At 35.5% G+C, this 14,487-nt stretch overlaps 2 protein-coding genes across 5 annotated transcripts in view; both read right to left on the bottom strand.

Annotated features, from left to right (window-relative positions):
- LOC106668989 (diuretic hormone receptor-like) overlaps window positions 1–8,719 on the bottom strand; it is a 288,654-nt gene extending 279,935 nt beyond the window's left edge. For 2 of the 4 annotated variants that reach the window (XM_014398242.2, XM_014398218.2), the window contains exon 1: window positions 2,423–2,521. The gene's annotated coding sequence lies outside the window, so the exon portion shown is untranslated. Of the gene's footprint in view, window positions 1–2,422; window positions 2,523–8,565 lie in introns of those variants that run through there. The other 2 variants (XM_014398227.2, XM_014398258.2) reach the window with 2 other exon arrangements.
- Window positions 8,720–12,239: 3,520 nt separating this feature from the next.
- Window positions 12,240–14,258, bottom strand: LOC106666495 (probable rRNA-processing protein EBP2 homolog; the record flags this gene model as incomplete). Its single annotated transcript, XM_024226603.1, has 6 exons — window positions 14,047–14,258; window positions 13,817–13,903; window positions 13,628–13,735; window positions 13,380–13,565; window positions 12,487–12,719; window positions 12,240–12,423 (listed from the first exon to the last, which is right to left on the bottom strand). Coding segments are annotated over exons 1-6 (882 nt in total), but the record flags the coding sequence as incomplete, so codon positions are not given.
- Between the last annotated feature and the right edge of the window lie 229 nt (window positions 14,259–14,487).

The following is a 14,487-nucleotide window of genomic DNA, read 5'->3' on the forward strand; positions in this document are numbered from 1 at the left end:
AGACACAACACATTATATTGTAGAAGAATATCACCACCTGAATAAAAATGCAAAAGGTGTTTTTCTAAACTACCTCAATCTTGACCGCTCCTCACGACATCAACAAATTATAAACAGAAAAAGACACAAAACATAATGAAGTATTTAAGTATGATTCTACATTGTCAACCCAGAACAAAGATCCTCATTTATCTGGATCTATGGATTGTGAAGCTGTGACAAAAAGAGAACTGTATTAAACAAATTTCTTAACAAAGTAGTAAAGAACGTGGTTCATGTCCCTCGGTACTAACGGAATAAAGATATTCTACGGGACCTGAGGACACAGGACAGCTTTACTGAGGTCTCGCCACAGCGCCCAAATCTTATTTCCAAGGACATACAAATATGGAAGCGATCCGGCAAGAAGAACGGCACCCTGTTTGACGACTGAAGAGGTCTAAAAGGTAATAAACTAATAAGGACACTAGTGGGTGAAACATAAATATAAATAGTTTTTGAATGTAATATAAAAGTGAACAAAATTATATAAACAATAAGCAAATGATAAATAAACATAACGAATGACATTATTTTAAATGTAATCCTTTAAAATGCAAGTATAGATTCTACAGAACGAAAAATTTATAGCAAATTATTTGTCAGTTTATAAACTTTCAGATACATGTTGCAATAAAAACATGTTCTTTCTATAGTTTATTCTATAGTCTATTAGTTCGAAAATTTTAAGATTTTTCCTGACAAATCTGTTTTCTATCAATTAAAATTGATTTCTTAAAATTTTGTTCGATTAAATTTTAAAATCTTCAAAATCAGCACAGTGGAAATTATTAAATTTTCAGAAATGAAAAAAAAATAGTTATTATAAAACCAAAATTTATAGAAAAACATTTGTCAATTTACAAACGTTCAGATAGTTGTTGCAATAAAAAAAATGTATTTTCTATCAAATCGGGTCCAAAATTTTAATATTTTGCCTGACAAGTCTGTTTACTGTCAATTAAACTTAATTTCTTGAAATTCTGATCGATTAAATTTTTAAAACCTCAAAATCAGCACAGTTAAAATGGCCTAATTTTTTGTTTTTAATTGGTTTCTAGCAAACCAAAATTTATAACAAATCATTCTCATTTTATGAACGTTCAGATAGTTGTTACATAAAATAAAGTACTATACTTTCTGTAATTAGTTCAAAAATGTTAAGATTTTGCCAGAAAAATGTCTGTTTTCTATAAAAAAATTATTTCTTAAACTTTTATTAAATTTTAAACTCTTCAAAATCAGCACTGTTGAAATGCCTAAATAATTTTTTTTAAAATAAAAAATAGTTTCTAGGAAACTAAAATTTATAGTAAACCATTTGTCAGTACCTGAACATTCAGGTACAATAAAAAAATTTACTTTCTAATATTAGTTCAAAATTTTTAACATTTTGCCTGACAAAAGTCTGTTTTCTATCAATTAATATTGATTTCTTGAAATTTTTATCGAGTAAATTTTGAAATCCTCAAAATAGGACCGTTAAAATGCCTAAATTAAAAAAAATAGTTATTAGCAAATCAAAATTTATAGCAAATCATTCCTCAGTTTATGAACGTTCAGATAGTTACAATATAAAAAATTTACTTTATATAATTTAATAAAAATTGTAAGATTTTGGCCTGACAAAAGTCTGTTTTTAAATTAATGAAAATTGATTTCTTGAAATTTTGTTCGATAAAATTTTAACTCAAACATAGCATAATTGTTATTTTTAATAGAAACCGAATGAAAAGAAAAGGTATTTTTAAAAAATAATTAGAATAAAACAGTTATTTCATATCAAATTAGTTTGATGTATTAAAAAAACATTAACGTTTCTCCTGGCTAAAATATTTTTTATAAAAAATCATTTCAAAATGAAAACATACCCTAAACAATTCTTTTCATCGTTTTAAAATTCTGATCACCACATCCCAGCAGCTGGTGGATACAGATTCTCACTGGGTTCTATCGAATTAATAGCGAATTGCCTTCAATTAAAACCGATTGGGCCGCACGGGCAATTCGAATTTCAATCTTTCTAATTTCCCTACGTAGGTCTAACCCAATTTCGGGGATACAGAGGACGACAAATTCCTTTTGACAAGATTAAATTACTATTTGAATCGGCTCAGTGTCCGATATTGACGACGATTTAATTTGTACTACAATTGAAAGATTTGTTTCGTTGTGTTGGTGTTTTTTTACCATTTTGTAACGTATGTATTTTTTTCGTGCCAAACGGGAGGGAATTGGTTGATGTCTTTTGTTTGTTTTTTGTTTTATTTTTATATATATATTTTACTGTTTGTTTTTTTAAATAAATAGTTTTGGCTGATAACAACCCTTCAACACTCCATAAACTAGCCCATTTGACTTTTTTTTGTTTTTTAAAACTTACTTGCGACACGCGTATCCACGTATTTGTAATTAATGTTTACGACAGAACAAGATGCGAGCTGGCCGAACGCACAGAGCGAACTGGAGGACTAGGGTTGAAATCTCGCCTGCGGGGGTGGGAGGCGGAGGCGGCCCGGAGGTGGGGCTCCTAGTGCTACATTAGTACTAACCCAATGCAATCGAGGGCCATTGTCCACTTATCCAATTCGTCGTCGGCCTCGTTCTCTAATTAAAGATAATTAGGGGAAAAAGTGGAAAATCCTTTGAGCCACAGGGCTGAACGGTTCCTGGCTGGAAAAACAGGCATCTGGCCAGACTGCTCGTCTATAAATTTTCAAAATTAAAGAATGAGTGATACCTTGTCAAAAACATTTTTTTTTTATTTACGTTTTTTAAATTTAACTTCAAAACTTTCCATTTCTTCGTCAAAATGGGTATCACCCTGCTTTGCCTATCCTTGCCTGTTAGGTTAACTGAGACGCATTTCGATATTTCTTCTACTTCAGTGGTTTCTCTATTTGTTATTTATAACTATATAACTATTTTATAACTATTTATGTCTTCGTAAGAATCGTTTACCCGAGATTTCTCAGTTAAGAAAATATACTTCTGATCCTGGCACATTATTCGTGAACAGAATCTTTGAAAGAGAAAGAGAGAGAGAATACTTTATTCTGGCACTAGAACCCCTAAGAATAACAGAAACGTCCGTCACAAAAATTTCTAAAAATCTGACACTTGAATTGATGAAGGTTTGACGTTAACGTTAAGTAAAAAAGTTGAACTAATCACATAATACAAAATACCAAAAATAGAAATAATAATAAGGATTTAGGGAAAAGTAGTAATACTAAAATTTCTCTGTCTTTTGCGAACATAATCATATACTGTAAGCTTAAAAGTTGAGAAAAGGAAAGTAACAAGTTTTTCTAGGGCAAAAGCACCTAATAATATTATAAACTATGTTTTTCTGTTTGAGCGGAAATGAGGTGTTGGTATAGGCAGATTGACAAAGGAAGAGAATTCCAGTGATTTGTGGATCGAGCTAGGAAGATCTCTCAAATGTGGAGGTTTTATGACGAGGAACATATAAGTCATTAGGAAACGAGCGGGTGTTTTTTTTCGAATGCTGGGCCGCTGGATTCGAACCCGGGACCTTTACCTTATAGTGATGAGCACCGTATCAACGCCTAAACCGTTGCGGCCACCGACACCCCGACAAGTGGGTGGGTGTTAAGAGAGTGGTTGAGGATTTGAACTGAAGTAACTTGAAAAAATAGTGAGGTCGACGAGAGTTTATGGATTTGTAAAGGGAGCCTAGGAAATACTTTTTACGGGAGGATGGATAAAGCTGGGATAGATCTGAATACATGATATATACACACATGATACTGAATAAATGATAGATCTTAATACTGAATACATGAATCTTCAATAAATAATCTAGACTTTTCTCGAGAGAAGTTCTAACATTAAAAAACGAAATTAATAAATCATTTTAAAAAAATATAATTAGCCTTTCCTTTTAGCGACCACGGTTCTTTTACGAGAGATGTCTTACTTAAAAAGTTCATGCCCTTTCACCTTATTCCAATTGTGGAAAGATCTAAATGTTTCATTCCTGAAAACGTACGGGACTTAATATGTTAAAAGAGAAAAAAATTATACGAACTATGAGGAGTTTTTTTAAATAATTAATTGCCCAACTTGTTAATACTGCATAATTATTCCTACATTCAGTTATCTACATAATTAACTTGCTTGTCCTTCATCCTTATCCGGGCAAAAACTTCCTCCCGGGACTTACTAAAGTTCTGAATAAAAAGTCTCTTGATCATTGCCGATTCCCCTTGCCGGTGGAAAAAAAAAGCTCGAACAAAGTTTCGACAAAATGAAGTACTATGGCAACTTAATGAGTCTGGTCGAGGGTGACGGGCAATAATGGGCAAAGTAAAAAGGTAGAGCATCTCTATTTGTAAAAAATGACTTTTAAAACTTTAAAAACGTTTAAATATATCATTTCCGATGAAAAACGGACGTGATTTTTCACTCGGTCCTCGTTTTCGACAGGTTACGAATCAGGAGGTTTTTGTTATTTGGTAATATGTGGAAAAAAGAAATCTATCCATGATTATGGGAAATATAATTCTACTTGCAATATACAAACTAAAACAAAAGGAAAGGTATTTTACTTATCTCCCTTAACGAACTTATACGTTAATAAATAACACAAACACAAAAATTATCTATATACAATTATTTAAAACTTCTCATTTTGTATTATGTATTTAGTAGTTGACCATATGATGATATAATCAGATTATTTAAAACTTCACATCTTGGTTTACTCCCCAGGGGTAGATGAGTAGAGCACAGCAAAAGCATGTTTCTTATCATTTTAGTAGTTTTCGAGTACTTGAGTGCCTGTCCTTTAATGTTTCTTTCATTTTCAAAAATAGTATTAATGATTTTTCATTATTTTTCCTCTTCTTTTCTTCTTTTCTCCTATCACATCATTTCTCTCTCTCTCTCTCTCTCTCTCTCTCTCTCTCTCTCTCTCTCTCTCTCTNTCTATTATCTCTTATTATCCAATCCTCTCTCTTTCAGTCTCCCTCTTCCCGTCTTCCTCTGCCAGTATGTCTTCTACAGTCTCTTTCTTTCAGTATTTTGCTCTCTCTCTCCCTCTCTCTCTCTCCCTCTCTCTTTCTCTCTCTCTCTCTCTCTCTCTCTCTCTCTCTCTTTCTCTTTCTCTCTACCACCATACTTTATTTTTAACTATGTTATGTTCAAGTCATCGTAGCTTCGTTGTATGGCCTGTAACAATCTGAATAGGGAGGACGGTGGTCCCAACGGTTTTGGCGTTGACACGGCGCTCATCGCTGTAAGGTAAAGGTCCCGGGTTCGAATCCAGCGGCCCTGCATTTGAACCGGACATACTTATAAATGGACTTTTTTTCAAAAACATTGGCACCCTGAGGGTTTCTATGACCTCTGCTGTTGCGAACCCTCGTCAAAAAAAAATCTGAATAATATTTTCCCCAAATAAAATTTAAATTGGCGAATACTTAATCAGAAAAAAACTTCAAGTTTTAAATAAATTTTGATAAAAGGGAATTTTATTCTATTAACGAGATTTTTTTCTATTGGTGGGCATTGTTGAGACAAACTCTTTTTTGCCGTGCGTGTGAATTTTTATTGGAATAAACGTGTGCTAGGTTTGTGGCGTCAGCGACATCATTTATCATCTTTTTCTCCATTACTGATCATATCTGGGTCCGTCTATTCTCGTTCTTTGTTCTTGTTCAGAACGTTTCCGATTCATGGCATTGTTATCGCGCTTTGTTTTGCCGTGTCACATCCAACCTTCAGTGCAAATCGGTGGGTTTTTCTACACATAATTTTCTCATGAATCGGACTTAAAAGGATTTTGTTGAAATTTAGAAATTTTTGTATATAAAATTCTCTCGCGTTAATTCAGTGGCCGTATTCCATTTAGAATGATAACAGTTTCCCTCTTGAAAGTCTCCGTAAATATTCGGGGTTTTCTTTTTTTCCCATCGACACCGTATTTTTACTCTGTTGGTGCTGCCTAGAATTTTCAAGATTTCCAGAACTGCGATATATCTATTTCTACGTGTTTTGGAAGTTTTTCTTGCCGAACTACCCAGACTTGGCCTTTTGCTCGGGTGAAAAGAAATATCTTGCTAAACTGGAATTAAACGATCCCATAAATTCCCTTCCGCCGAATTTAACACATCGTACGTGCTATGTACGATTTTATTGAACAGATTAATCTCTGCAGCAGATGTAAATTTTACCAAATGGATAATGTTTAAATTATGCTTGTAAGATAAGGCAACCGATGAGCTCAAAATTTATACGAAAAACATTCTCAACACTCCAGCACGAAGGTAAAAACAATGGAACACGTCTTTTTGAATCATAAATAATCACGTAACTCCGGTTCCGAAAAAATCCGCCTCAATATCTAAGGCTAAAGAATCCTCTTAAGCTATATATTTCTTTTTTATTTTATAATAAAATAATTTATAATATTACCCTTTTAAAATGTTTATAGTGGTACAGAAAACAACAATGAATCTGTTAAATTCAATAAAAGTAAATGTCTCTGGATTCAACCCATCTTAAACAAGCATAAAGGGGGCCGCGGTAGCCGAGTGTTTAAGTCGTCAGACTCTCGGCTAGTAGATCCCGCGGTCGTGGGTTCGATCCCCTCTTTTGCTTTTGGGTTTTTTCTGACGCCTAAGGGGACCGGTGGCCGCAATTGAAAGAAATTGACACGGCACTCATCAATGGAAGGGGCGGGATCCAAAGCCTGTGTATATGTCCAGCAAGTAGAGAAAGATTGTTCGATGTGTCCCATGTAATTAACCATCCCTAAATAAATTGAATGGTGTCATTCATTGGCTCCATATAGAGATCGAATAAGCATGCTACTCTATATGAGAATTGTGCTTAAGCACAGCATTTCGGTCTACTGCTCCGAATTTTGGAGAACCCAGGGCTGTTTTATTGTATATAGTGAGAGATATCGTGTTTTGCATTTGTTTCAGGAATGTTGAGAGTGAACGTAATTACTATCGTAAATGTGTTAGAAAGTGTAAAGGGGGTGGAATATTGCGAGTGTTCGCCTTCTTACGAGCCAGATAATTGCCCAAAATCTTGATTACTCTAGCCAGCCGGGTATGGAGTGAATTGTGCTGGCGCGGGGAGGTAGGCGGGAGCGCACCCCTCTGGGAGTCTAGGGTCACTGCAGAGACCCTAGATCTGAATGAGTGTAGGCAGTGGACCCTCAGGTGATCTGTGAAACACAGATAATATAAATAAGATAAATTTTGGAGTAAAGGGGGAAAGCACGGGGAGTGCACTGGGTCGTCCGGGCTTGCTTCCTTGTTCTGTCCCGAGTCTGTAAGGCCACTTTGTTGTACAATTTGGTGATTTGTGATTGTTAAGGCGGAATATAACCCGTTGAGGTTGATCATCTTTCAATTAAAAAAAATAAATCTTTCCGATGTCAAAATGGCTGAGAGTTGCTATCCTACTCATCTTATCTATTCTGCTTGAACAGGGAGACACGTTCAATTTCTTACGTTTGTTTAAAAGATTACCTTTACATTTCATAGGAATAGTAAATATTTTATTTCAGTTTACTTTATTTAATACTCCTCTCGCTCTCTCTCACTCTCTCTCTCTCTCTCACCCTCTCTCTCTCCCTCCCTCTCACTCCCTCCCTCCTCACTCTCTCTCTCACCCCCTCCCTCCCACCCNCTCCCACCCTTTCTCCCTCAACAAAACCTTAATAAATTGAAAATTATCCAATTAATAATATTATCCATGTCGCAATGCCTACCCTGCGGACTTTTATTTTCCGGACGATAGGATACGAAACCTTACCGCACCCTCCATATTCATCCGACCTCTCGCAGACAGTCATACTTTTTTTAGGCATTTTGATCACTTCTCGAGTGAAAAAATTTTTAGAGAACGCGGTGAAGCCGAAAACACCTTCCAAGACTTTATTGTGAACCGAACGATTTTAGATGTTTATGTCAAAGGAATAAACGCGGTAATCACAAGTTGGCAAAGATCTATAGATTGTGGGGAAAAATATTTCTAATAAATTTTCTTTATTTTATAAAAATCAAAAATAGTTTTGTCCGCCTTTACAAAGCCTGCAATATTTTTGCACCGGCCCAATAATAAAAAATAAAATTTTAAAAAATAAAATTTAAAAAAATAAATAAAAAAAAAAGATCTTTCCAATTTCAAAATGGCTGATCGTTCCAACTGTACAATATTCCTCTACGTGATATCTGCCTGAAAGATTTTTCAAGCTCTATCCTTTCAAGCATTCAACCTCGGAAAATTAAAATTGTTTTCATTTCCTTTCCCAACGAAGTCAAATTCAGCGCTTCTAAATAAAGAAAATATAAAACATTAAATCCTACTCCCAACACGGTCGACCGGGTTCAAACGGTCTAACAAAAAGGACTCAAAAAGGGAGTTAAAAAATCCGGCCCGGTCCAGGCTCAAATGTTACCGGGAATAAGTTGACTGTACTTGTAATTATCAAACTAATTAATTAAATAATCAAATGAAAATAAAATAGAATTGGAGACTTACCTCGAGCCGCCGCCTCTTCTCTCAGGGAGGGGTGCAGGGGGGAAGAAGATGTGGAAAAGTTGTTAGAGGAGCCTGGGAAAAACCGAAAAACCTTTTCCACGAGTCCGGCAACGACGTCGATAATCCGCGAAATTCGCCACTACGATCACGAATAAAAATAAAAATATGCACATGTTACTTTTTTTTCCAAAAGGCACAACGTTCTGCCCAACGCGAACGCGTGGAACGCTACAATCGCACTGTCTTGGGCCGAGAAGGGTGAAGGGAGAAGTCCTTGGACCACCGGCACAAATCACCCGACATCACGTTCAGCGAATCAGAAACGAGTTCGAACGTTTTAGGTTGCAGTGGAAAAACCGGACAAACTTTGGTTACCAGTGGGCAGTGGCGCCCCAAGAATCGTTTCACGTTTTTGACAAAATGTTATTCAAAAATAAGCATTATAACACAGTGCACATTTACCGTTTGTATAGTTAATATCTTGCAGGTAATCCTACTTATCTTAACTATCCTGCTTGAACAGGGAGTACACATTCAATTACTGACGTTTGTTTAAAATATTGCGTTTACTTTTCCTAGGAATAGGCTTTTTTCGGTTTACCTTATTAATACTTTTTAATTTATTATTTTATTAATTTTTTCTCTTCTCTCTCTATGAGGTTAAAATAGAAACCAAGAGCATAGACCCTGTCAAAAAATACATGTCAGCTAGCTAGCTATGGGGAGAATTGAGCTTCTTTGGGTTTGATGGTGGAGGGGGGGTTGACGGGGGCGCACCTCCTTGGAAGACTAGGGTCACTGCAGGGACCCCAGATCTGTAGGGGTGTGGATGTTGGCATTGTACCCTCAGATGATCTGTTTTTGTTTTTTTTTAATTTATTTTCTTTTTTATTTATTATGATTTCAGATATTCATAACCATATACAATTATTATTTACAATTAATTTAATACAATTTTACTAACAAAATTATTTAAGGCTTCAATGTGGTCTCTAATCAAACGGTGATGGTCGGGTGGCCATTGTCCACCTTTATACACAACGTCCCTTATTTGAGATTTTCGGCGTGGTTCTTGAATGGGGCAGTCGAATAAGATAGGTTCCCATGTCTGTTGAGGTCTCCCTGGACAGTCGCATTCCGAATCCCGTGTTATGTGGAATCTATAGAGATATTCTCGATTTCGTCCATGGCCGCTTATAGGTTGGGTAAGCATATGGTGGTGTTTCAGTTCTACTATATCCTTGATTCTACCGTTGGGAAGAACTTTTTAGTTTGAAGACCTTTAGCAGTACGTCTCCAACGTTCTTCCCATTGGGCCAATGTCATTTTCGAGGCCATGGAGAAGACGTAGCTTTTCGGCACTACTGTGATTGTTGTTTCTAGTTCAGAGTTTTCTGTAGCTTCCTTTGCTGCTGCATCGGCTTCCTCATTACCTTGGATCCCTGTGTGCACTGGTACCTTTTCAGTACTAATATTCCAGCCATTATCACGCAATGATTTTATCATATTTCTGATGTCGGATAACATCAGGCTTCGTGCTTTGTAATTTTTAATTTATCAATGGATATGCAGCTGTCTGCCATCACTATCGCGATTTTGTTCACTTCCCCAACATCCTGCTGTGCGAGCCATTGAAGAGCCTTCAGGATAGCAATGAGTTCAGCTTGGTTGTTCGAGCACCAGCTAGCGAGTTTAATTTGTATTGTTTTTTGCAGGGTGTTGTCTTTTCCATAGATGACTAGGGCTGCTCCAACCTCATTATTCATTTTGCTCCCATCGGTGTATATTACGATCTTGTCTTACCATGATACTGACTCTGTAATTCCTTGAGTTCTATAAGCCGGATGGGGGCCATTCATTTAAAGGCAGTGTGGGTTCCACGATAAGTGCAAGGAAGGCTTTGTTGTTGAGTGACCTTTTTATGGTGAAGTAGATATCGGTTAGTTCCCTTAGTTTAAGTTCAATCGGGGCTACCCCTGCCATGATACAAGCTGCTTCATACAAAATTGTCCTTTCTCCTTTTATTCGTAGAGCGGTTTTTTTTGTTGTTTTTTTTTTGCACACCGAGTTTTTTGAGATTTTTCTTATTATCTACAGCTTTAATCCAGACTGGGGCTGTGTACATCAATAATGGTAGTATGGATCCAGAATAGATGATCTGAAGTGCCTCGGATCCCAGGCCCCAGTATACCTTTGCCGAACGAGCAAGCATCAGTTGCAATGCTTTATGGCTAATGTAATCGACATGTTTCTTCCAGGTAAACTTGCTATCAAATATTACGCCCAGGTATTTAAGTTCGTTAACAATCTTTAGTTTTGTTCCTCCAAGATATACATTAATATTGTTAATATTTCTCCTTTTTGTTATTACCATTACACTGGACTTGTTCGGGTTGAAATTGATCTTATTTTCAGATGACCATTTTTCAACTATGAACATACATTTATTAGCTGTATATTCAGCGTAGTCAATGTCACGGGAGCTAGTCATTAGGAGCAGATCATCAGCGAAAGCGACCAGTTTTACATTAGTTGTAAATTTCAATTTTAGAACGGAGTCGAACATTATGTTCCAAAAGCCGGGTCCAGAGCACGGTCCTTGAGGGAAACCTTTTTCTTCCATTTTTTGGACTTGGATAGTAGCTGTGCTTAAATTGGCAATTCTGTTAGAAAAGTAATGTCTGGCCAGACTATACAGATTTCTAGGACAGGAAAAGGAGCGTAGTTGGAGCAATATGGATGGCTACCATGGAGCATTAAATGCACCTTTAACATCTAAGATCATTGCAATTGCTTTTTTTGGATCCCAGAGTTCTTTTTCAATACAGTCATTAACATCCATTAGCGCTTCCACAGTGATCTGTACATGTGATGATCTATGCATCAGCAAGAAAAACAAACAATCATTCCTTTTAAAGTCTGTAGGTTCGTGAAAAGCTTCGCCCCAAGCATCAAAACAAAATTCTTAAGAAATGGCTAGAAGCCACTACAGAAAAGATTTTTTAAACTTATAAAACATTGCACATTTTAAGAATATACCTGTAATGTTTACTCTTGACCGCTCTTTGAATTTGAAAAGGAGTAATTAGTGTACCTGAATTAATTGAACGCTCAGAAAAGTAAATTGAAATGAACTGCAAGCCCAGCCAGTGTATTTAGAATTATGAAATCTAATGGCTCAAGGGTTTCCCCACCGATTCTTATTAACCTTCCAAAAGCCAGAAATTCCAGAGAACATAATCCTCAATTCTTACAGGTAAAAGTAAGGCAATTTATACCCAATCTCATGCAATGTTCTTCATGCTTTCTAGACACACAAATAAATTCTGCAAGACAAATATTGTGACTCTAATCATGAAAACAACTGTCAAAGTACTGTTAACTTACGCATCAATTGTGCAAGACCACATCCAGTATATGGCAGATGCCGCCCCATATATTCCGAGAAAAGAACAACAAAACATTTGTACCTGTGAAAAGACGCCCAGAAATAGTAGATTTGTGGTTTTTATAGCCCAGGAGTAACAATCTAGACATAGTATGTGCATTAAAGTCTTAAATCTGTATTAACTGGTTGTTTTAAATAAATGAACAAATTATTATGAGATAAAATTTTTATTTAAAACAAAAATGTCACAGATTCATTAAAATTGAATTGTACAAATTTATTTTCTTCCTTTCATTTTCTTTCTAACATTTTTTCCTGGCCTTTTGTTGGGAGCTTTTTTCCCTCTGGGCGTGTTTTTCCCGGGCATTTTATCGAAACCTGAAGTCGATTCCCTGGTGTTACGTTTCGAATCGCGTTTCTTACCTCCAAAACCGAATTTCGAATCTTTGAATTTCTTCTTCATTTGTGCTCTGAAAAAAATTAAACCATGTTAAAATCAACTCGCAATTGGACTATTTTTGCTGGTGTTTTACTTCTTGTTCATCGTCTGGCTTCCTTTCTTTCCTTTATTCTCTAGGAATGACAAGTCCTTTGTTTCACCTTTTCTGAACTTTTTCACCATGTCCATCAGCTCCTTTTTAGCGGTGACTTTATTAACTTTAGCTTGAGCATTCAATGCCTTTTGGAGTTTCTTCTGCGCTCGAATGCTCCTCACCTTCTCGATGTTTTCAACTTCAGCTTTCCTTTTAATTAAATTAGATTTGACCTACAAAAAATATGTAATCAGTTGTGAATAAAACCAACAAGCAATCTACAAATTTTTGTGATATTGCTTATTATTAAGACATTAGCAATTAGCTCCTGCCTTCATTGATTTTTCTTCGATCAGTGAATATCTGGCAATGATTATTTGGAGATGGTGAGATGCGATCTGGCATGATGTAGGTTCAGCACATTTTCTTTATCGTGCCAACGACAATAAAGAAAATGTTTTTCTGAGCCTATGTCACACCAGACCATGTCTCACAATCTCGAAATAATCATTAATTAACGATCACTAAACACCACACATCTGGCAATGTTTGACTTCTTTTCTTTTAACTGCTTTGTTTTGGATAGATGTAGCCATACTCAATAGTTAACGAGGAGAACTAAGTAGTTTCCGTTTGTAATTTATATATATTTATTTTTTATTATTTTTTTATCTTTCTATTTTAAGGAATAATTATCCTATTAGCACCGGGCTATCAATACAGATGTCGAGGGTTCAAGTCCACTCGTGGCACTAATCATCTCAACCTTGTTTGCATAAAAATTAATATATATTAAAAATTTCACCATATTTTCAATGACATTTCAAGATTTACAAAAATTAATAACGGATTTATTTGCTGACAGACTGAATAAAAAAAATTGAAATTTTAACCTTTTGCATGTGGTCATCCGATTTAGCCATTTCTGCAAAATAATCGTCAGGCCTCTGTGTTGGGATTCCGAGCTTTTTCAGCCTCGGTAGCACCGAAAGCACAGCATGTTGCGCTAATCTGTAAAACAAGCTCTCCCTCTGGAAATCGTCGTGTGCAATTGGGTCTCCTTTTTCAGAATCCTCGAGCTTAAAAAAAAGACAATATAGAAAAAAACCAACAATAGGTTTTATTATTTTTTATTACACACCTGCACTGACAATTCGGGTGCCAATGGAGCAGGCTTGCTAATTACGTCAAGCCTTTCGACCCAAGGTAAATCGGTGTACAACTCTGTCAGCCTTTTTTTCAATTCTTCCTACAAAGTACAAGAAAACAAAATGTTTATTTATTTTATAGACGATCACTTTAGCAGGAAAAATGAGAAAATTTAACTTACAACGTTATTGACATAAGACTTTTTGTCAGAGACTGGAATATTTAAACCAGGTTTCAACACACCTGCAGCGAAGGCTTCTTGAAGTGCCTAAAAAAATGCAAGGCACATATTAAGTCCCTGTCTGTACTTAGAATATATTATTAATTTTAAGAAAGAAATATTTTAAGAAAGAAATATTTTAAGAAAATAAATTAGTTTTATAAGGCAAATGTGTAGCACCACGTTCTTACCTCGGTTTCTGAATCAGTCTCATTTTCGTCGTAATTTTCCAACTCTTCGATCTCGAGTTCTTTCAAGCCTTTAGAATTTTTCATGGCTTTTATTTATTTAGATTATTTACACTACTAATTGCACATTAATTAAATAAAACTAAATACAACTGTACACAAACACCTTACAGTTTACACATGCCAACCTCCAAACAGTCCATGTGGTATAACAATGAAGTAGGTTAAAAGGGAATATTCCCGTACAAATAATTTCCCTTTGGTAAATTTTACTGAAATCATTAATTAGTTAATAATTACATATTAATGTTCTGTACACTTATAATTACAATATAGTCGTAAAATTTTCTACAAACTAACACGCTTCACTATATTTGCTCAATTATTATATATAACAAAGCATTTATTCATTTTAAATCCCTCATACAATCATTAAATGTATTT

This window comes from Cimex lectularius, unplaced genomic scaffold (genome assembly GCF_000648675.2).
Source record: "Cimex lectularius strain Harlan isolate CLEC.00 unplaced genomic scaffold, Clec_2.1 scaffold85, whole genome shotgun sequence".
Classification (NCBI taxonomy): domain Eukaryota; kingdom Metazoa; phylum Arthropoda; class Insecta; order Hemiptera; family Cimicidae; genus Cimex; species Cimex lectularius.